The sequence below is a fragment of the Procambarus clarkii genome, chromosome 6 (assembly GCF_040958095.1).
Source record: "Procambarus clarkii isolate CNS0578487 chromosome 6, FALCON_Pclarkii_2.0, whole genome shotgun sequence".
NCBI lineage: Eukaryota > Metazoa > Arthropoda > Malacostraca > Decapoda > Cambaridae > Procambarus > Procambarus clarkii.
Window position 1 is genome coordinate 38,641,826 of NC_091155.1, and position 24,682 is coordinate 38,666,507.

Consider the following 24,682-nt stretch of genomic DNA (forward strand, 5'->3'; position numbering starts at 1 on the left):
GTGTGGAGTGTTGGTGTGGGTGTTGGAGCACCACCACCACCAGTGTGGAGTGTTGGTGTGGGTGTTGGGGCACCACCACCACCACCAGTGTGGAGTGTTGGTGTGGGTGTTGGGGCACCACCACCACCACCAGTGTGGAGTGTTGGTGTGGGTGTTGGAGCACCACCACCACCACCAGTGTGGAGTGTTGGTGTGGGTGTTGGAGCACCACCACCACCACCAGTGTGGAGTGTTGGTGTGGGTGTTGGAGCACCACCACCACCACCAGCGTGGAGTGTTGGTGTGGGTGTTGGGGCACCACCACCACCACCAGTGTGGAGTGTTGGTGTGGGTGTTGGAGCACCACCATCACCAGTGTGGAGTGTTGGTGTGGGTGTTGGAGCACCACCACCACCAGTGTGGAGTGTTGGTGTGGGTGTTGGAGCACCACCACCACCACCAGTGTGGAGTGTTGGTGTGGGTGTTGGGGCACCACCACCACCACCAGTGTGGAGTGTTGGTGTGGGTGTTGGAGCACCACCACCACCACCACCAGTGTGGAGTGTTGGTGTGGGAGTTGGAGCACCACCACCAGTGTGGAGTGTTGGTGTGGGTGTTGGAGCACCACCACCACCAGTGTGGAGTGTTGGTGTGGGTGTTGGGGCACCACCACCACCAGTGTGGAGTGTTGGTGTGGGTGTTGGAGCACCACCACCACCACCACCAGTGTGGAGTGTTGGTGTGGGTGTTGGAGCACCACCACCACCAGTGTGGAGTGTTGGTGTGGGTGTTGGAGCACCACCACCACCACCACCAGTGTGGAGTGTTGGTGTGGGTGTTGGAGCACCACCACCACCAGTGTGGAGTGTTGGTGTGGGTGTTGGAGCACCACCACCACCACCAGTGTGGAGTGTTGGTGTTGGTGTTGGGGCACCACCACCAGTGTGGAGTGTTGGTGTGGGTGTTGGAGCACCACCACCACCACCAGTGTGGAGTGTTGGTGTGGGTGTTGGAGCACCACCACCACCAGTGTGGAGTGTTGGTGTGGGTGTTGGGGCACCACCACCACCACCAGTGTGGAGTGTTGGTGTGGGTGTTGGGGCACCACCACCACCACCAGTGTGGAGTGTTGGTGTGGGTGAGCTACAACTGGCCCAGTATATCTCTTTCACTGCAGCCCGTGTATACTGACCCCTGGTGAAGGGTAGTGTGTGTGTACACTGTCACACTGATACTGACCCCTGGTGATGGGTAGTGTGTGTGTACACTGTCACACTGATACTGACCCCTGGTGATGGGTAGTGTGTACACTGTCACACTGATACTGACCCCTGGTGATGGGTAGTGTATACACTGTCACACTGATACTGACCCCTGGTGATGGGTAGTGTGTGTGTACACTGTCACACTGATACTGACCCCTGGTGATGGGTAGTGTATACACTGTCACACTGATACTGACCCCTGGTGATGGGTAGTGTGCACACTGTCACACTGATACTGACCCCTGGTGATGGGTAGTGTGTGTGTACACTGTCACACTGATACTGACCCCTGGTGATGGGTAGTGTGTACACTGTCACACTGATACTGATACATATACCACATGTGACAACTCTCAATGTGTTGTGCATCTGTGTTATGTATCATGTCCCTACCCTGGAGCCATGTTGGAGTGTGTTCACATACGTAGTTCTATGTGTGTGTAACTAGTCTTAACGTGATTATTCTTTCCAGCATTTGGAAGGGACGCTTGTTAGTGATACTGGTCGGTAGTTAAGAGTTTCTTCTTTATCTCATCTGTTGACAATTGGTACCACATTTGGGGAACTCTGGGTACTGAGTTAGCTGGGTAACTCTCCCGTTGTAAGTGACTCTTTATAGATCCTTGCCAGAGGCACGCTGAGGGCCTGCGCTACCTCTCTTAGTAGCCACGGTGATACATTGTCTGCTCCAACTGCTTAAGTTTCATACAAGGATGCTAATTGTTTCTCTACGTCCTCTGCTGTCACTTCAATATTTAGAAGTCATCTCGGATCATCTCTTCCAGCCCTGGGAGCTGTTCAGGCTCAGTTGTGAACACTCCGTGAAACCGTGAGGCAGGACTTGCCATCCCTGAACCCATGTTGGTGGTGTTACAAAGTCCCTTCTCTCCAGATATGCCACTTTCTTTCTCACGACCCTGTCCATCATCTTGCATGGTATATAAGTTAGGAACACTGGTCTGTAGTTCAGTGCTTCCTGCCTGTCACCCTTTTGTATATTACGACTATGTAGTTCTCTTCCAACTTTCTAGTAGGTCTCCTGTTACCAGTGAACTACTGTAAATATAACTGATATCAACACGAGCGTGGCAGATTTTGAAAGAGAAATTGACAATATGCCCATGCACTCAGCCCCGGGTCCAGACTCATGGAATTCAATATTTATCAAGAAATGCAAAGTGCCAGTAGCACAGGCACTCAGTATAGTGTGGAGGAAGAGCTTGGACACGGGGGAGATACCAGATGCACTTAAAGCAGCAGACATAGCCCCTCTACACAAGGGAGGGAGCAAAGCATTGGCAAAGAATTATAGACCAGTTGCACTAACGTCCCACATAATAAAAGTATTTGAGAGAGTGATTAGGAGTCAGGTCACTAGTTTCATGGAGACCAATGACCTCCACAACCCAGGCCAACATGGAGACCAATGACCTCCACAACCTAGGCCAACATGGAGACCAATGACCTTCACAACCCAGGCCAACATGTAGACCAATGACCTCCACAACCCAGGCCAACATGGAGACCAATGACCTCCACAACCCAGGCCAACATGGAGACCAATGACCTCCACAACCCAGGCCAACATGGAGACCAATGACCTCCACAACCCAGGCCAACATGGAGACCAATGACCTCCACAACCCAGGCCAACATGGAGACCAATGACCTCCACAACCCAGGCCAACATGGAGACCAATGACCTCCACAACCCAGGCCAACATGTAGACCAATGACCTCCACAACCCAGGCCAACATGGAGACCAATGACCTCCATAACCCAGGCCAACATGGAGACCAATGACCTCCACAACCCAGGCCAACATGGAGACCAATGACCTCCACAACCCAGGCCAACATGGAGACCAATGACCTCCACAACCCAGGCCAACATGGAGACCAATGACCTCCACAACCCAGGCCAACATGTAGACCAATGACCTCCATAACCCAGGCCAACATGGAGACCAATGACCTCCACAACCCAGGCCAACATGGAGACCAATGACCTCCACAACCCAGGCCAACATGGAGACCAATGACCTCCACAACCCAGGCCAACATGTAGACCAATGACCTCCACAACCCAGGCCAACATGGAGACCAATGACCTCCATAACCCAGGCCAACATGGAGACCAATGACCTCCACAACCCAGGCCAACATGGATTTAGAGCAGGAAGATCATCCCTCTCACAGCTACTTGACCATTACGACAAAGTCACCGAGGCATTAGAAACAGCCTGTTGGATCAAGCTCTCACACAGGCCAGGCTTGGAGAATAGAAGAAGGCCCAGAACCCCATCAAGCAGGTAATTTAAAGTGTCTCCTAACCAACCATAGGACCCAAAATAGAAAACGGGAGAATATGCCACTTTCGCGAGCCGCTTCATTCGCTAATACGACAATTTTTGGCCGTATATAACACATACGTGCGAAAAGCGACGCTCTTTGTAGGAGGAAAGGTACCCTGGAAACACAAACCGTAACTGTCTCTATTTTCCGCTTGTTACAACTTGCAATAAAGTTGTTACATCTTGGCTTAACGTGTTTATGACGTATTAGAACGTTGTTACAACTCGCTATATTGGTTGTTATATCTGGTTAGGAGGCGTTAAAACTTGTTCGAACGTTGTACCAACGTCGTATTTTCGGTGTGTGTTTGGCGGGTTGTAGGAAGACAGCTTGATTATACAACAGAGTGGCAAGCATAGTGCTTCTGCACCCTCTTTTAGTATCCTGTGTGCCCTGGGGGTGACGTGGTGGGGGGGGGGGGAGACCAGAGTGCCCACACTCGCTAGACCAGAGTGCCCCCCCCCCCCTCCTGGGGCTAACGACCCCCCTCCTAGGGCTAAAGACCCCCCTCTTCCCCCCCCCCCAACAGTCCAGAGAGGGGGTACTCACCCGTCGTTTCCTGGGAAGGGCGTCGTCGAAGAGCGTGTCGTCCAGCTCGAGGCCGTCGTCGATGGTGCCGGCGGGGCAGGACTCTGAGAGCGGCGGGGAGGGTGTGGCCGAGCGGTGGGCGGGTGACCGCGACGACGACGACGAGGACGACGACGACCCGTCCACCCACGACCACACGCCCGACGACACCGACGACCCCGGCGACTCCCCGATCACACCTGCTGGAGGAGAACACCGGTGTTAGAACACATATTAGAGAGAACAGGTGTTCCAGGGCCGGTAGGCCGAGAACAGGTGTTCTAGGCCCGGTAGGCCGAGAACAGGTGTTCTAGGCCCGGTAGGCCGAGAACAGGTGTTCTAGGCCCGGTAGGCCGAGAACAGGTGTTCCAGGGCCGGTAGGCCGAGAACAGGTGTTCCAGGGCCGGTAGGCCGAGAACAGGTGTTCTAGGCCCGGTAGGCCGAGAACAGGTGTTCTAGGCCCGGCAGGCCGAGAACAGGTGTTCTAGGCCCGGTAGGCCGAGAACAGGTGTTCTAGGCCCGGTAGGCCGAGAATAGGTGTTCCAGGGCCGGTAGGCCGAGAACAGGTGTTCTAGGCCCGGTAGGCCGAGAACAGGTGTTCTAGGCCCGGTAGGCCGAGAACAGGTGTTCCAGGGCCGGTAGGCCGAGAACAGGTGTTCCAGGGCCGGTAGGCCGAGAACAGGTGTTCTAGGCCCGGTAGGCCGAGAACAGGTGTTCTAGGCCCGGTAGGCCGAGAACAGGTGTTCTAGGCCCGGTAGACCGAGAACAGGTGTTCTAGGCCCGGTAGACCGAGAACAGGTGTTCTAGGCCCGGTAGGCCGAGAACAGGTGTTCTAGGCCCGGTAGGCCGAGAACACCATTAACACTAACTGGCGCCAGGGCCTAATGCATCCATATCAGCCCCGATAACACCGGGAAAATGTGGAAATGTATTCATTTACAGGATTTAGTGACCAGGATGTTCCAGTACTTTTTCTCATCCTCATATCGGACATAGACCAGAACACAACCTATAGCACTGTATCATCCCTGGCAGATGACACTATATCGGACATAGACCAGAACACAACCTATAGCACTGTATCATCCCTGGCAGATGACACTATATCGGACATAGACCAGAACACAGCCTATAGCTCTGTATCATCCCTGGCAGATGACACTATATCGGACATAGACCAGAACACAACCTATAGCACTGTATCATCCCTGGCAGATGACACTATATCGGACATAGACCAGAACACAACCTATAGCACTGTATCATCCCTGGCAGATGACACTATATCGGACATAGACCAGAACACAACCTATAGCTCTGTATCATCCCTGGCAGATGACACTATATCGGACATAGACCAGAACACAACCTATAGCTCTGTATCATCCCTGGCAGATGACACTATATCGGACATAGACCAGAATACAACCTATAGCACTGTATCATCCCTGGCAGATGACACTATATCGGACATAAACCAGAACACAACCTATAGCACTGTATCATCCCTGGCAGATGACACTATATCGGACATAGACAAGAACACAGCCTATAGCACTGTATCATCCCTGGCAGAGGACACTAGGATCATCATGAGAGCAGGCAACATAGAGGACACGGCGAACCTCCAGTCAGATGTAGATCAGGTCTTTCTATGGGCTACAGAAAATAATATGGTGTTTAACGAAGATAAGTTCCAGCTCATGCGCTATGGAAAAAATGAAAATATAAAAACGGAAACCACGTACAAAACTCAGGCAAATCATAACATAGAACGAAAAGGCAATGTAAAGGATCTGGGTGTACTCATGTCGGAAGACCTTGTAACTAGAGAACAGTACATAATAGTACAACATGAACATCATAACAGCATGAACAAGCCACGTGGAGGATGAACAAGCCACGTGGAGGATGAACAAGCCACAGACGCGGCGCCAGTCAGACTATGGAAAAAGTTACACCTGTCTACCAGTTAACCATTGGGGCAGGTCAACGGTCACCGTGTCACTAGGAGGTCAGAGTTGATGCCGTCATGATAATCTTCAGGGATTAACTCCTAAACTTCAAATGCAAACCCTCATGTTCAGCTGAGGAGCAGGAGATGATGGGAGACGGACAGTAGAGTGGGTGACGCCCAGGAGGACGGTGTGTGTGGACTCCGGGAGGGAACATCATCTCCAGTACACCATGGGAGTAAGTAAGGCTCTCTTGAGCTAAAGCACCTCAATCACTATTCTTGGCCTCTGGTAGGAAATAGTTAGGGAAGTGTCTATTTAATTATTTTCGATAAAGTCTTATATATGTCAAGTGTTAGTAAATGTGTATTAATGGTTCCTTGCCTTAATGATAGTGGACCAACCGTCCCCTTTGCCCAGTGACCTAGTGTCCTAAATTATCCAGTACTCCTCCCCCCGTTCGTCTTCCGTGTTGAGGTGTTAGTATTGGGTGTGTCCCGCCTTATTCTTGTGTACACCATAGTTCCCAAGTGGTCAGGATTATTCGAGTGTCAGGCCAGGATCCTTGTACCGTTCACTTGTCCCCTACACCTGTCCTGGTAGGTTATTCCATCTGCAAGACCTACGACTCTCACTCCGGTCCCCTGTCCGGTAACTCAGGGTGGTGGCAGCGTCACTCGGTAACTCATACGATAGGCTGTGACTACGATTATCTCTATCTTTCTGTCTAACTCTCCCTCACTAGTGTCTCACTCTCCCTCGCCCTCACTCGCTCTCGTTCTCCCTCCCTTGCTCTCGTTCTCGCTCTGCCTCACTCTCTCTCTCTCTCTCTCTCTCTCTCTGTCTGTCTGTCTCTCTCTCTCTCTGTCTCTGTCTCTCTCTCTCTCTCTCTCTCTCTCTCTGAGGGGGCCACTGGGGGGGGGGGGGGGGGGGGGGGGGGGGGGGGGGGGGGGGGGGGGGGGGGGGGGGGAGAGAGGAGAGAGAGAGAGAGAGAGAGAGAGAGAGAGAGAGAGAGAGAGAGAGAGAGAGAGAGAGAGAGAGAGAGAGAGAGAGAGAGAGAGAGAGAGAGAGAGAGAGAGAGAGAGAGAGAGAGAGAGAGAGAGAGAGAGAGAGAGAGAGAGAGAGAGAGAGAGAGAGAGAGAGAGAGAGAGAGAGAGAGAGAGAGAGAGAGAGAGAGAGAGAGAGAGAGAGAGAGAGAGAGAGAGAGAGAGAGAGAGAGAGAGAGAGAGAGAGAGAGAGAGAGAGAGAGAGAGAGAGAGAGAGAGAGAGAGAGAGAGAGAGAGAGAGAGAGAGAGAGAGAGAGAGAGAGAGAGAGAGAGAGAGAGAGAGAGAGAGAGAGAGAGAGAGAGAGAGAGAGAGAGAGAGAGAGAGAGAGAGAGAGAGAGAGAGAGAGGAGAGAGAGAGAGAGAGAGAGAGAGAGAGAGAGAGAGAGAGAGAGAGAGAGAGAGAGAGAGAGAGAGAGAGAGAGAGAGAGAGAGAGAGAGAGAGAGAGAGAGAGAGAGAGAGAGAGAGAGAGAGAGAGAGAGAGAGAGAGAGAGAGAGAGAGAGAGAGAGAGAGAGAGAGAGAGAGAGAGAGAGAGAGAGAGAGAGAGAGAGAGAGAGAGAGAGAGAGAGAGAGAGAGAGAGAGAGAGAGAGAGAGAGAGAGAGAGAGAGAGAGAGAGAGAGAGAGAGAGAGAGAGAGAGAGAGAGAGAGAGAGAGAGAGAGAGAGAGAGAGAGAGAGAGAGAGAGAGAGAGAGAGAGAGAGAGAGAGAGAGAGAGAGAGAGAGAGAGAGAGAGAGAGAGAGAGAGAGACAATATATATAAGTATTAACATACTAATCCTAACCGGAAACTAATGCCTGATAAGATATTAACCAAGTGAGCAGAATTAACCTTAGAGACACTACGTTTCTAGCGGCCTCGACGAGGACAGTAAGCCGGCGGCTTGTCAAAGGTGTCTCTATTTGTCCTGATGATTTTAAACAATACAGTTTAGGCATTTACGGCTTTGACGGGTAGGCGGTTCCGTGGGTTCCAGAGCCCTGTTGGTGGAGAGGCTTCACTACCCTGCTAGTGTGGCCACTACCACACTACACTCCCCTGCTAGTGTGGCCACTACCACACTACCCTCCTGCTAGTGTGGCCACTACCACACTACTCTCCTGCTAGTGTGGCCACTACCACACTACACTCTCCTGGTAGTGTGGCCACTACCACACTACTCTCCTGCTAGTGTGGCCACTACCACACTACACTCTCCTGGTAGTGTGGCCACTACCACACTACACTCCTGCTAGTGTGGCCACTACCACACTACACTACCCTACTAGTGTGGCCACTACCACACTACCCTCCCCTGCTAGTGTGGCCACTACCACACTACCCTCCCCTGCTAGTGTGGCCACTACCACACTACCCTCCCCTGCTAGTGTGGCCACTACCACACTACCCTCCCCTGCTAGTGTGGCCACTACCACACTACCCTCCCCTGCTAGTGTGGCCACTACCACACTACCCTCCTGCTAGTGTGGCCACTACCATACTACACTACCCTGCTAGTGTGGCCACTACCACACTACACTCCCCTGCTAGTGTGGCCACTACCACACTACCCTCCCCTGCTAGTGTGGCCACTACCACACTACCCTCCCCTGCTAGTGTGGCCACTACCACACTACCCTCCCCTGCTAGTGTGGCCACTACCACACTACCCTCCCCTGCTAGTGTGGCCACTACCACACTACACTCCCCTGCTAGTGTGGCCACTACCACACTACCCTCCCCTGCTAGTGTGGCCACTACCACACTACCCTCCCCTGCTAGTGTGGCCACTACCACACTACCCTCCCCTGCTAGTGTGGCCACTACCACACTACCCTCCCCTGCTAGTGTGGCCACTACCACACTACTCTCCTGCTAGTGTGGCCACTACCACACTACACTACCCTGCTAGTGTGGCCACTACCACACTACCCTCCCCTGCTAGTGTGGCCACTACCACACTACACTCCCCTGCTAGTGTGGCCACTACCACACTACACTCCCCTGCTAGTGTGGCCACTACCACACTACACTACCCTGCTAGTGTGGCCACTACCACACTACCCTACCCTGCTAGTGTGGCCACTACCACACTACCCTACCCTGCTAGTGTGGCCACTACCACACTACCCTCCCCTGCTAGTGTGGCCACTACCACACTACTCTCCTGCTAGTGTGGCCACTACCACACTACACTCTCCTGCTAGTGTGGCCACTACCACACTACACTACCCTACTAGTGTGGCCACTACCACACTACCCTCCCCTGCTAGTGTGGCCACTACCACACTACACTCCCCTGCTAGTGTGGCCACTACCACACTACACTACCCTGCTAGTGTGGCCACTACCACACTACCCTACCCTGCTAGTGTGGCCACTACCACACTACCCTCCCCTGCTAGAGTGGCCACTACCACACTACTCTCCTGCTAGTGTGGCCACTACCACACTACACTCTCCTGCTAGTATGGCCACTACCACACTACACTCTCCTGCTAGTGTGGCCACTACCACACTACTCTCCTGCTAGTGTGGCCACTACCACACTACTCTCCTGCTAGTGTGGCCACTACCACACTACACTCCCCTGCTAGTGTGGCCACTACCACACTACACTCTCCTGCTAGTGTGGCCACTACCACACTACACTCCTGCTAGTGTGGCCACTACCACACTACTCTCCTGCTAGTGTGGCCACTACCACACTACACTCTCCTGGTAGTGTGGCCACTACCACACTACACTCTCCTGGTAGTGTGGCCACTACCACACTACTCTCCTGGTAGTGTGGCCACTACCACACTACTCTCTCCTGGTAGTGTGGCCACTACCACACTACTCTCCTGGTAGTGTGGCCACTACCACACTACTCTCTCCTGGTAGTGTGGCCACTACCACACTACTCTCCTGCTAGTGTGGCCACTACCACACTACACTCTCCTGCTAGTGTGGACACTACCACACTACTCTCCTGCAAGTGTGGCCACTACCACACTACACTCTCCTGCTAGTGTGGCCACTACCACACTACACTCTCCTGCTAGTGTGGCCACTACCACACTACACTCTCCTGCTAGTGTGGCCACCACTCTCCCTGCTAGTGTGGCCACTACCACACTACACTCTCCTGCTAGTGTGGCCACTACCACACTACCCTACCCTGCTAGTGTGGCCACTACCACACTACCCTACCCTGCTAGTGTGGCCACTACCACACTACACTCCCCTGCTAGTGTGGCCACTACCACACTACTCTCCTGCAAGTGTGGCCACTACCACACTACACTCTCCTGCTAGTGTGGCCACCACCATACTACCCTACCCTGCTAGTGTGGCCACTACCACACTACACTCCCCTGCTAGTGTGGCCACTACCACACTACTCTCCTGCAAGTGTGGCCACTACCACACTACACTCTCCTGCTAGTGTGGCCACTACCACACTACACTCTCCTGCTAGTGTGGCCACTACAACACTACACTCCCCTGCTAGTGTGGCCACTACCACACTACTCTCCTGCAAGTGTGGCCACTACCACACTACACTCTCCTGCTAGTGTGGCCACTACCACACTACCCTACCCTGCTAGTGTGGCCACTACCACACTACACTCCCCTGCTAGTGTGGCCACTACCACACTACTCTCCTGCAAGTGTGGCCACTACCACACTACACTCTCCTGCTAGTGTGGCCACTACCACACTACCCTACCCTGCTAGTGTGGCCACTACCACACTACACTCCCCTGCTAGTGTGGCCACTACCACACTACACTCTCCTGCTAGTGTGGCCACTACCACACTACACTCTCCTGCTAGTGTGGCCACTACCACACTACTCTCCTGCTAGTGTGGCCACTACCACACTACTCTCCTGGTAGTGTGGCCACTACCACACTACTCTCCTGCTAGTGTGGCCACTACCACACTACCCTACCCTGCTAGTGTGGCCACTACCACACTACACTCTCCTGCTAGTGTGGCCACTACCACACTACCCTACCCTGCTAGTGTGGCCACTACCACACTACACTCCCCTGCTAGTGTGGCCACTACCACACTACTCTCCTGCAAGTGTGGCCACTACCACACTACACTCTCCTGCTAGTGTGGCCACTACCACACTACCCTACCCTGCTAGTGTGGCCACTACCACACTACACTCCCCTGCTAGTGTGGCCACTACCACACTACACTCTCCTGCTAGTGTGGCCACTACCACACTACACTCTCCTGCTAGTGTGGCCACTACCACACTACTCTCCTGCTAGTGTGGCCACTACCACACTACTCTCCTGCTAGTGTGGCCACTACCACACTACACTCTCCTGCTAGTGTGGCCACTACCACACTACACTCTCCTGCTAGTGTGGCCACTACCACACTACACTCTCCTGGTAGTGTGGCCACTACCACACTACTCTCTCCTGCTAGTGTGGCCACTACCACACTACTCTCTCCTGCTAGTGTGGCCACTACCACACTACTCTCTCCTGCTAGTGTGGCCACTACCACACTACTCTCTCCTGCTAGTGTGGCCACTACCACACTACACTCTCCTGCTAGTGTGGCCACTACCACACTACTCTCTCCTGCTAGTGTGGCCACTACCACACTACTCTCTCCTGCTAGTGTGGCCACTACCACACTACTCTCCTGCTAGTGTGGCCACAACCACACTACTCTCCTGCTAGTGTGGCCACTACCACACTACACTCTCCTGCTAGTGTGGCCACTACCACACTACTCTCTCCTGCTAGTGTGGCCACTACCACACTACTCTCTCCTGCTAGTGTGGCCACAACCACACTACTCTCCTGCTAGTGTGGCCACTACCACACTACACTCTCCTGCTAGTGTGGCCACTACCACACTACTCTCTCCTGCTAGTGTGGCCACAACCACACTACTCTCTCCTGCTAGTGTGGCCACTACCACACTACTCTCTCCTGCTAGTGTGGCCACTACCACACTACTCTCTCCTGCTAGTGTGGCCACTACCACACAACTCTCCTGGTGAATGACCAAGTGACAAGACTGAGGAAAACAGAAGGGGCATATACAGAAAGTGACAAGGAAATCTGTGAGGTACTGAATGCCAGTTTCCATGGAGTGTTCACAACCGAGCCTGAGCAGCTCCCATTGTTAGAAGAGATTACCCAAGATGAAAGACTATCAGATATAGAGGTGACAGCAGAGGAGGTAATGAAACAGTTGACAACACTGGATGCAACTAAAGCTGTTGGACCAGACAAAGTATCACCGTGGATACTAAAAAAGGCAGCGCAGGCTCTCAGCGTGCCTCTGGCAATGATCTTTAATGAGTCACTTATGTCGGGAGAATTGCCCAGTTGCTGGAAGAAGGCAAATGTCGTGCCGATCTTCAAGAAAGGTGATAGGGAGGAGGCACTTAACTATAGACCTGTATCACTGACAAGCATCCCCTGTAAACTACTTGAAGGAATAATTAGGCTACGACTGGTTGCACACCTGGAGAACGTTAGGTTTGTGAACAAACATCAACATGGGTTCTGGACAGGGAAATCGTGCCTAACAAACCGTTTGGAATTCTAAGATAAAATAACGAGGATAAGACAGGACAGAGATGGTTGGGCAGACTGAATATTTCTGGACTGCCAAAAAGCCTTTGATACAGTACCGCACATGAGACTGCTGTTCAAGCTCGAGAGGCAGGCGGGGGTGGGGGGAAAGGTCCTAGCATGGATAAGGAACTACCTAACAGGAAGGAGCCAAAGAGTTACGGTAAGGATGCGAGAAGTCGGACTGGCGAACAGTAACAAGTGGAGTACCTCAAGGATCGGTGCTGGGACCAATTCTATTTCTAATATATGTTAACGACATGTTTACAGGAGTAGAGTCCTACATGTCGATGTTCGCGGATGACGCAAAGTTGATGAGAAAAGTTGTGACAGATGAGGATTGCAGGATCCTCCAAGAGGACCTGAACAGGTTGCAGAGATGATCAGAGTAATGGCTACTGGAGTTCAACACGAGCAAATGTAAAGTTATGGAAATGGGACTAGGAGATAGGAGACCAAAGGGACAGTACACAATGAAGGGGAACTGCCTACCTGTGACGATGCGAGAAAGAGACCTGGGGGTGGACGTAACACCTAATCTATCTTCTGAAGCACATATAAATAGGATAACGAAAGCAGCGTACTCTACACTGGCAAAAGTTAGAACATCATTCAGAAACCTAAGTAAGGAGGCATTTATGGCGCTTTACACTGCCTACGTGAGGCCAGTCTTAGAGTATGCCGTCTCTTCATGGAGTCCCCACCTGAAGAAGCATATAATGAAACTGGAAAAGGTTCAGAGGTTTGCAACGAGACTCGTCCCAGAGTTACGAGGGATGGGGTATGAGGAGCGCCTGAAGGAACTGTGCCTTACGACACTAGAAAAAAGAAAGAAGAGGAGGGACATGATAGGAACGTACAAAATAGGGGGATTGACAGAGTGGACATAGACGAAATGTTCACACGAAATAGTAACAGAACGAGGGGACATGGATGGAAGCTGGAAACTCAGACGAGTCACAGAGATGTTAGGAAGTTTTCTTTTAGCGTGAGAGTAGTGGGAAAATGGAATGCACTTCAGCAACAGGTTGTGGAAGCAAATACTATTCATAATTTTAAAACTAGGTATGATAGGGAAATGGGACCAGAGTCATTGCTGTAAACAACCGATGGCTCGAAAGGCGGGATCCAAGAGTCAATGCTCGATCCTGCAGGCACAAATAGGCGAGTACTCACACCAACACCCCCCCCCCCCCCACACACACAGGGGCCTGGTAGCCTGGTGGATAGCCTGCAAGATTTGTAATTCTGTGGCGCGGGTTCGATTCCCGCACCAGGCAGAAACAAATGGGCAAAGTTTCTTTCACCCTGAATGCCCCCGTTACCTAACAGTAAATAGGTACCTGGGAGTTAGTCAGCTGTCACGGGCTACTTCCTGAGGTGTGTGCGTGTGTGTGTGTGGTGTGGGAAAAAAAGGTAGTTAGTAAACAGTTGAGAGGCGGGCCGAAAGAGCAGAGCTCAACCCCCGCAAGCACAACTAGGTAAATACTAGATGAATACACACACACACACACACACACACACACACACACACACACACACACACACACACACACACACACACACACACACACACTCACACTCACACAGGATATGTGGAAAGGAAAGAACCAAGTAACGGCGACAAAGATCTTGGAGGGCCTGAATATGGTCGGGGCTAATGGCAACATAGAGAAGGTCTTCAGGCTGGGCAGCTACAAGAAGGAAAGGAAACGACTGATAAAGTTAGCGCTTACAAACGAGGCAATGAAAGAGGAAATCCTGTCAAGTAAGAGCAAGCTTACGAGACTAGAGGAATACAAAGACATTTCTCTGCAGAGGAACATGACGAGTGAAGAGAGAAGGAGGGCTGCAGAAGTAAGGAGGAGACGCAAGGGAAGAGATGGGAACGGCGAAGACACAGGACTTGGTGCAGTATCTCCAGTAACCTCAGACGGGAGTGGGAACCCCATCACCAGCAGGCCAGCATCCTCAGGGAGGAATATAACAGAAACCTCCCACCCCCATGATCATACCCTCCCCAGACCATGCCCCCCCCCCCCCCCGCTCCCCAGCCCTAGCCCCCTCCCCCCATGTTTTCCTCTATGCCCTTCTTCCCGACCCCTTTTCCCCATCCCAGGCCCTCCCTGTTCCCACACCGATGCCCTCAGTACCCCCACACCAAGCTCTCCTTCCTCCCACACTCCCCTCCCTCCGTGCCCCCTGCCCCACCTAGGCCCCCCTCCCCTTTCCTTCCACAACCCCTGACCTCCCTCTCCGCCCTTCCACAGATCCCTCCTGCTGTCTGATCCCAAGCCCTGGTTGACCCCCAACCCCGGACCCTCTCAGCTCAACCATCTCAGACCCTCCAAGATTCCCCATACCGGATCCTCCCAGCCCCCCCTCTCACCCCAGATCCCCCAAGTCCTCCCTCCCTCTCAGGCCCTCGTCCCACTACCCCAGGGGAATTAGCAGAAACTGAGGATGAGATGAAGAGTGTCAGTTTCAAGGTGATGTACTCGAACATAGACGGGATTACAAGCAAGGCAAGTGAACTTAGAGAAAGAGCACAAGAAGGGGACCCGGATATAATTGGACTCACGAAAACAAAACTTTCAGGAATCATAACAAATATGGTGTTTCCCCAGGACTACACTTCCCCAGGTCTGTTCACTCACAGGATGAGTGACGCTGCCCAATAAACTCGACTTTCGGGGCAAAATTTAAAATTTCAATTTATGCTGGTATGTTGGTGAGTATATAGCATGTGTGGCAGCGAGTAGGCGGTTATATATGTGTGTATGAAGTATACCATGAGCTGCCTCAACTGTATACTCACAGCAATAATACAAAGATCCTTTACTGCAAGAATCCACTCAATAAAGCATCTAAATTACGATGACCGATTGCAATTTTTGAATCTGTATTCTCTTGAGCGCAGGCGGGAGAGATACATACTAATTTACTCGTGGAAATTAGTAGATACCTGCTTGATGGGGGTTATGGGAGTTCTTCTACTGCCCCAACCCCAGTTCGAGGCCCGGCTTGAGGCCCGGCTCGAGGCCAGGCTCGACTTGTGATAACTTGGTCCACCAGGCTGTTGCTTGGAGCGGCCCGTAGGCCCACATATCCACTACAGCCCGGTTGGTCCGGCACTCCATGCAAGAACTTATCTAAGTGCCCCTTGAATACATCCACCTTTGTACCTGCAATATTTCTAATGCTCGCTGGGAGGGTGTTGAACAGCTGTGGACCTCTGATGTTCAGTGTTCTCCGATTGTGCCTATGGCACCTCTACTACTCACAGGTTCTATCCTGCATTTCCTTCCGTACCTTTCGCTCCAGTATGCTGTTATTCTACTGTGCAAATTTATGCCCTGACCCGCCAGTATCTTCCATGTATATATTATTTGGTACTTTTCTCGTCTCCTTTCCCGAAAGTACATTTTGAAAGCTTTGAGACGGTGCTAATAGTTTTGATGTTGTATAGTGTCTATGCGTGCCGTATATGTTCTCTGTACTTCCAGTAATTCACAGATCTCTCCCGCTGTGAGAGAGCAAGTGAGTACCGAGCAATACTCAAGACGGGACACCACCAGTGAGTGAGTACCAAGCAATACTCAAGACGGGACAACACCAGTGAGTGAGTACCGGGCAATACTCAAGACGGGACACCACCAGTGAGTGAGTACCGAGCAATACTCAAGACGGGACACCACCAGTGAGTGAGTACCGAGCAATACTCAAGACGGGACACCACCAGTGAGTGAGTACCGAGCAATACTCAAGACGGGACACCACCAGTGAGTGAGTACCGGGCAATACTCAAGACGGGACACCACCAGTGAGTGAGTACCGAGCAATACTCAAGACGGGACACCACCAGTGATGTAAATACTATCACCATTGTTGTGGGGTCTCTGGACGTGAACGTTCTCATAACCCATCCTGTCACTGTCCTGGCCACCGCTATATTAGCTCCGTTATCTTCACTACACGTTATAACCAAGTGCTTCTGTTGTGCTCCTGTAGCCGTACCTCACAGGAGGACCTGCCTCCTCTTGTGTACACACACACCTCACAGGAGGACCTGCCTCCTCTTGTGTACACACACACCTCACAGGAGGACCTGCCTCCTCTTGTGTACACACACACCTCACAGGAGGACCTGCCTCCTCTTGTGTACACACACACCTCACAGGAGGACCTGCCTCCTCTTGTGTACACACACACCTCACATGAGGACCTGCCTCCTCTTGTGTACACACGCACCTCTCTATAACGCTACATCAAGGCTCTCTGCTTTTTCACCAGATCTCTCGCTCCAGCACCAGCCCCAGCAGCAGCACCAGCCCCAGCACCAGCCCCAGCAGCAGCACCAGCCCCAGCACCAGCCCCAGCACCAGCCCCAGCAGCAGCCCCAGCAGCAGCACCAGCCCCAGCACCAGCCCCAGCAGCAGCAGCAGCAGCAGCAGCAGCAGCAGCAGCACCAGCCCCAGCAGCAGCACCAGCCCCAGCACCAGCCCCAGCAGCAGCACCAGCCCCAGCAGCAGCCCCAGCAGCAGCCCCAGCAGCAGCACCAGCCCCAGCACCAGCCCCAGCAGCAGCACCAGCCCCAGCACCAGCCCCAGCAGCAGCAGCAGCAGCAGCAGCAGCAGCAACACCAATAGTACCACCACCGGCAGCTTTTGCTGCTGCTGCTGGAGGGAGGTGTAAAGGAAGGTGTGGAGTGTGGAGGGAGGTGTGGAGGGAGGTGTGGAGTGTGGAGGGAGGTGTGGAGTGTGGAGGGAGGTGTGGAGTGTGGAGGGAGGTGTGGAGGGAGGTGTGGAGTGTGGAGGGAGGTGTAAAGGAAGGTGTGGAGTGTGGAGGGAGGTGTGGAGTGTGGAGGAAGGTGTGGAGTGTGGAGGGAGGTGTGGAGTGTGGAGGGAGGTGTGGAGGGAGGTGTGGAGTGTGGTGGGAGGTGTGGAGTGTGGAGGGAGGTGTGGAGTGTGGAGGGAGGTGTGGAGTGTGGAGGGAGGTGTGGAGTGTGGAGGGAGGTGTGGAGGGAGGTGTGGAGTGTGGAGGAAGGTGTGGAGTGTGGAGGGAGGTGTGGAGTGTGGAGGGAGGTGTGGAGGGAGGTGTGGAGTGTGGTGGGAGGTGTGGAGTGTGGAGGGAGGTGTGGAGTGTGGAGGGAGGTGTGGAGTGTGGAGGGAGGTGTGGAGTGTAAAGGAAGGTGTGGAGTGTGGAGGGAGGTGTGGAGTGTGGAGGAAGGTGTGGAGTGTAAAGGAAGGTGTGGAGTGTGGAGGGAGGTGTGGAGTGTGGAGGGAGGTGTGGAGTGTGGAGGGAGGTGTGGAGGGAGGTGTGGAGTGTGGAGGAAGGTGTGGAGTGTGGAGGAAGGTGTGGAGTGTGGAGGGAGGTGTGGAGTGTGGAGGGAGGTGTGGAGGGAGGTGTGGAGTGTGGAGGAAGGTGTGGAGTGTGGAGGGAGGTGTGGAGTGTGGAGGGAGGTGTGGAGTGTGGAGGGAGGTGTGGTGGGAGGTGTGGAGTGTGGAGGGAGGTGTGGAGTGTGGAGGGAGGTGTGGAGTGTGGAGGGAGGTGTGGAGTGTGGAGGGAGGTGTGGAGTGTGGAGGGAGGTGTGGAGGGAGGTGTGGAGTGTGGAGGGAGGTGTGGAGTGTGGAGGGAGGTGTGGAGTGTGGAGGGAGGTGTGGAGTGTGGAGGGAGGTGTGGAGTGTGGAGGAAGGTGTGGAGTGTGGAGGGAGGTGTGGAGTGTGGAGGAAGGTGTGGAGTGTGGAGGGAGGTGTGGAGTGTGGAGGGAGGTGTGGAGGGAGGTGTGGAGGGAGGTGTGGAGTGTGGAGGGAGGTGTGGAGTGTGGAGGAAGGTGTGGAGTGTGGAGGGAGGTGTGGAGTGTGGAGGAAGGTGTGGAGTGTGGAGGGAGGTGTGGAGTGTGGGGTGTGGAGTGTGGAGGAAGGTGTGGAGTGTGGAGGGAGGTGTGGAGTGTGGAGGGAGGTGTGGAGTGTGGAGGGAGGTGTGGAGTGTGGGGTGTGGAGTGGAGTTACTCAACCACTATGACAAAATCACTGAAGCATTAGAACGAAAGCAAAATGCAGATGTTGTATACACAGACTTTGCAAAGGCGTTCGACAAATGTGACCATGGCGTGATAGCTCACAAAATGAGGTCAATGGGAATAACTGGAAAAGTAAGACGCTGGATACTCAGTTTTGTGTCGAACAGAACACAGAGAGTAACAATCAATCAAATAAAATCGAGTCCAAGAGAAGTTAAAAGCTCTGTACCTCAAGGTACAGTCCTTGCACCACCGCTTTTTCTAATTCTCATATCTGATATAGACAAAAATACAAGTCACAGCTTCGTGTCATCCTTTGCAGATGACACAAAAATCAGTATGAAAATTACCTCGGCTGAAGACATTGAAAAACTTCAAGCAGATATTAATAAAGTTTTCGACTGGGCATCAGAAAATAACATGATGTTTAACAGTGATAAATTCCAGGTACTCAGGTACGGTAAAAATGAGGACCTTAAACATAATACAGGGTACAAAACACAATCGAATCTGCCCATAGTAGGAAAACTGCATGTCAAGGATTTGGGAATAATGATTTCTGACGACCTAACGTTTAGGGAGCATAACCAAGCAAATATTGCGTCAGCCAGAAAAATGATAGGATGGATTACGAGAACTTTCAAATCCAGGGATCCCATCACAATGGTTGTACTCTTCAAGTCACTTGTGTTGTCCCGTCTTGAGTACTGCTCAGTACTCACTTCCCCCTTCAGAGCAGGAGAGATTGCTGAAATAGAGGGAATACAGAGAACATATACGGCACGCATAGACGAGATAAAACACCTAAATTATTGGGATCGTCTCAAAGCTCTCCAAATGTACTCACTAGAAAGGAGACGAGAGAGTTACCAAATAATATACACCTGGAAGATACTGGAAGGCCAGGTCCCAAATCTACACAGTAAAATAACAACGTACTGGAGTGAACGATATGGAAGAAAATGCAGAATAGAACCAGTGAAGAGCAGAGGTGCCATAGGCACAATCAGAGAACACTGTATAAACATCAGAGGTCCAGTGAAGAGCAGAGGTGCCATAGGCACAATCAGAGAACACTGTATAAACATCAGAGGTCCAGTGAAGAACAGAGGTGCCATAGGCACAATCAGAGAGCACTGTATAAACATCAGAGGTCCAGTGAAGAGCAGAGGTGCCATAGGCACAATCAGAGAACACTGTATAAACATCAGAGGTCCAGTGAAGAGCAGAGGTGCCATAGGCACAATCAGAGAACACTGTATAAACATCAGAGGTCCAGTGAAGAGCAGAGGTGCCATAGGCACAATCAGAGAACACTGTATAAACATCAGAGGTCCAGTGAAGAGCAGAGGTGCCATAGACACAATCAGAGAACACTGTATAAACATCAGAGGTCCGCGGTTGTTCAACGTCCTCCCAGCAAGCATAAGAAATATTGCCGGAACAACCGTGGACATCTTCAAGAGGAAACTGGATTGTTTCCTCCAAGGAGTGCCGGACCAACCGGGCTGTAGTGGGTATGTGGGCCTGCGGGCCGCTCCAAGCAACAGCCTGGTGGACCAAACTCCCAGAACCCCATCAAGCAGGTGTGGAGGGAACAGGGGAAGGACACAGGGTGGGGGGGGGGGGACACAGGGAGGGGGGACACAGGGAGGGGGGACACAGGGGGGGACACAAGGGGGGGGGGAGGGGGGGGGCAAAAACCTGGTGGCCTCCAGGAAGATGAGAGAGGAGGTAGCGGCACACCTGCACCTCACCACCACCACCTCCACACCTGCACCTCACCACCACCTCCACACCTGCACCCACAATAACAATCACCCCCCCCCCTCCCCCGGTGACGGTCCACGGGCCCCTCCCCCGGTGACGGTCCACGGGCCCCTCCCCCCCCTCCCCCGGTGACGGTCCAAGGGCCCATCCCCCCCCCCCCACGCCGACTCCATCACAACAAAGATATTGTCGGTAAGGTGACGTCACCAGATAGCCGCAGGTGTACTGACGTCATACACAAGTTGCAGGTGTGGTGACGTCACCTGTTGCTTAGCTCTGTGCTGACGTGTTGTTCTGGTGACGTCAGTCCCTGTGTTGTGGTGACGTCAGTCCCTGTGGTGACGTCAGTCCCTGTGTTGTGGTGACGTCAGTCCCTGTGTTGTGGTGACGTCAGTCCTGTGTTGTGGTGACGTCAGTCCCTGTGGTGACGTCAGTCCCTGTGTTGTGGTGACGTCAGCCCTGTGTTGTGGTGACGTCAGTCCCTGTGGTGACGTCAGTCCCTGTGTTGTGGTGACGTCAGTCCCTGTGTTGTGGTGACGTCAGTCCCTGTGTTGTGGTGACATCAGTCCCTGTGTTGTGGTGACGTCAGTCCGTGTGGTGACGTCAGTCCCTGTGTTGTGGTGACGTCAGTCCGTGTGGTGACGTCAGTCCCTGTGTTGTGGTGACGTCAGTCCGTGTGGTGACGTCAGTCCCTGTGGTGACGTCAGTCCTTGTGGTGACGTCAGTCCCTGTGGTGACGTCAGTGCTCGTGGTGACGTCATCTGGATGTCACAAAGCTCTGGATGTAATAGAGGTGAGTCGTGGACGGGGTGATTGGGAGTCGTGTGTCAACCGTTCTACCCTCACAGACAGGTGGGGTTGGCGGGCGGATGGAATGACTCTTGGGGTGTGTGTTTGGGGTCCGGGCTGAGGTATGCTGGGCTCTGTAACCACTACACGAGTACCGGAAAACTTGACGATACACTGTACCGGTCCCCCATGAGTGGCTACAGTTACACAATGTCTGTAACTACATCCTGAGCTGGTACAACCATCTTAATCACCTTCAGTGGTTGAGTGCTTAATAACACACTAGTTTCTATGGTAGATATCTTTACCAGTCAAAGTAGGTATACCGTCCTGCTGTACCGGCAAGTCCCCCACGTAACGGTACACCAGCCCCGGACACAAGGGGCCAGGTACACCAGCCCCCGGACACAAGGGGCCAGGTACACCAGCCCCGGACACAAGGGGCCAGGTACACTACCCCCGGACACAAGGGGCCAGGTACACCAGCCCCCGGACACAAGGGGCCAGGTACACCAGCCCCGGACACAAGGGGCCAGGTACACCAGCCGGACACAAGGGGCCAGGTACACCAGCCCCGGACACAAGGGGGCCAGGTACACCAGCCCCGGACACAAGGGGCCAGGTACACCAGTCCCGGACACAAGGGGGCAGGTACACCAGCCCCCGGACACAAGGGGGCCAGGTACACCAGCCCCGGACACAAGGGGGCCAGGTACACTAGCCCCCGGACACAAGGGGGCCAGGTACACCAGCCCCGGACACAAGGGGCCAGGTACACCAGCCCCGGACACAAGGGGCCAGGTACACCAGCCCCGGACACAAGGGGGCCAGGTACACCAGCCCCCGGACACAAGGGGGCCAGGTACACCAGCCCCCGGACACAAGGGGGCCAGGTACACCAGCCCCGGACACAAGGGGCCAGGTACACCAGCCCCGGACACAAGGGGCCAGGTAAACTACCCCCGGACACAAGGGGCCAGGTACACCAGCCCCCGGACACAAGGGGCCAGGTACACCAGCCCCGGACACAAGGGGCCAGGTACACCAGCCGGACACAAGGGGGCCAGGTACACCAGCCCCGGACACAAGGGGGCCAGGTACACCAGCCCCGGACACAAGGGGCCAGGTACACCAGTCCCGGACACAAGGGGGCAGGTACACCAGCCCCCGGACACAAGGGGGCCAGGTACACCAGCCCCGGACACAAGGGGGCCAGGTACACTAGCCCCCGGACACAAGGGGGCCAGGTACACCAGCCCCGGACACAAGGGGCCAGGTACACCAGCCCCGGACACAAGGGGCCAGGTACACCAGCCCCGGACACAAGGGGGCCAGGTACACCAGCCCCCGGACACAAGGGGGCCAGGTACACCAGCCCCCGGACACAAGGGGGCCAGGTACACCAGCCCCGGACACAATTAAGGGGCCAGGTACACCAGCCACGGACACAAGGGGCCAGGTACACCAGCCCCGGACACAAGGGGGCCAGGTACACCAGCCCCGGACACAAGGGGCCAGGTACACCAGCCCCGGACACAAGGGGGCCAGGTACACCAGCCCCCGGACACAAGGGGGCCAGGTACACCAGCCCCCCGGACACAAGGGGCCAGGTACACCAGCCCCCGGACACAAGGGTCCAGGTACACCAGCCCCCGGACACAAGGGACCAGGTACACCAGCCCCGGACACAAGGGGCCAGGTACACCAGCCCCCGGACACAAGGGGTCAGGTACACCAGCCCCCGGACACAAGGGGCCAGGTACACCAGCCCCGGACACAAGGAGCCAGGTACACCACCCCCGGACACAAGGGGCCAGGTACACCAGCCCCCCGGACACAAGGGGCCAGGTACACCAGCCCCGGACACAAGGAGCCAGGTACACCAGCCCCCGGACACAAGGGGGCAGGTACACCACCCCCGGACACAAGGGGCCAGGTACACCAGCCCCCGGACACAAGGGGCCAGGTACACCAGCCCCCGGACACAAGGGGCCAGGTACACCAGCCCCGGACACAAGGAGCCAGGTACACCAGCCCCCGGACACAAGGGGCCAGGTACACCAGCCCCCGGACACAAGGGGCCAGGTACACCAGCCCCCCGGACACAAGGGGCCAGGTACACCAGCCCCCGGACACAAGGGGCCAGGTACACCAGCCCCCCGGACACAAGGGGCCAGGTACACCAGCCCCGGACAGAAGGGGCCAGGTACACCAGCCCCCGGACACAAGGGGCCAGGTACACCAGCCCCGGACACAAGGGGCCAGGTACACCAGCCCCGGACACAAGGGGCCAGGTACACCACCCCCGGACACAAGAGGCCAGGTACACAAGCCCCCCGGACACAAGGGGCCAGGTACACCAGCCCCGGACACAAGGGGCCAGGTACACCAGCCCCGGACACAAGGGGCCAGGTACACAAGCCCCCCGGACACAAGGGGCCAGGTACACCAGCCCCCGGACACAAGGGGCCAGGTACACCAGCCCCCCGGACACAAGGGGCCAGGTACACCAGCCCCGGACAGAAGGGGCCAGGTACACCAGCCCCGGACACAAGGGGCCAGGTACACCAGCCCCCCGGACACAAGGGGCCAGGTACACCAGCCCCGGACAGAAGGGGCCAGGTACACCAGCCCCGGACACAAGGGGCCAGGTACACCAGCCCCGGACACAAGGGGCCAGGTACACAAGCCCCCCGGACACAAGGGGCCAGGTACACCAGCCCCGGACACAAGGGGCCAGGTACACCAGCCCCGGACACAAGGGGCCAGGTACACCAGCCCCGGACACAAGGGGCCAGGTACACAAGCCCCCGGACACAAGGGGCCAGGTACACCAGCCCCGGACACAAGGGGGCCAGGTACACCAGCCCCCGGACACAAGGGGCCAGGTACACCAGCCCCCGGACACAAGGGGCCAGGTACACCAGCCCCCGGACACAAGGGGCCAGGAACACCAGCCCCCGGACACAAGGGGCCAGGTACACCAGCCCCGGACACAAGGGGCCAGGTACACCAGCCCCCGGACACAAGGGGCCAGGAACACCAGCCCCCGGACACAAGGGGCCAGGTACACCAGCCCCGGACACAAGGGGCCAGGTACACCAGCCCCCCGGACACAAGGGGCCAGGTACACCAGCCCCCGGACACAAGGGGCCAGGTACACCAGCCCCGGACACAAGGGGCCAGGTACACCAGCCCCCGGACACAAGGGGGCCAGGTACACCAGCCCCCGGACACAAGGGGCCAGGTACACCAGCCCCGGACACAAGGGGCCAGGTACACCAGCCCCCGGACACAAGGGGGCCAGGTACACCAGCCCCCGGACACAAGGGGCCAGGTACACCAGCCCCCCCGG

The 24,682-nt window shown here is 54.8% G+C and overlaps 1 protein-coding gene across 1 annotated transcript in view; it reads right to left on the reverse strand.

The window, feature by feature from the left end:
- Positions 1–1,999: 1,999 nt before the first annotated feature.
- The window catches only part of LOC138356066 (zinc finger protein 395-like), a 247,835-nt gene continuing 225,152 nt past the window's right edge, over positions 2,000–24,682 (reverse strand). Inside the window, exons 4-5 of the mRNA XM_069311682.1 lie at positions 4,127–4,366; positions 2,000–2,172 (exon numbers count right to left, since the gene is read on the reverse strand). Coding sequence (XP_069167783.1) covers positions 2,000–2,172; positions 4,127–4,366 — 413 coding nt within the window. The remainder of the gene's footprint in view (positions 2,173–4,126; positions 4,367–24,682) is intronic.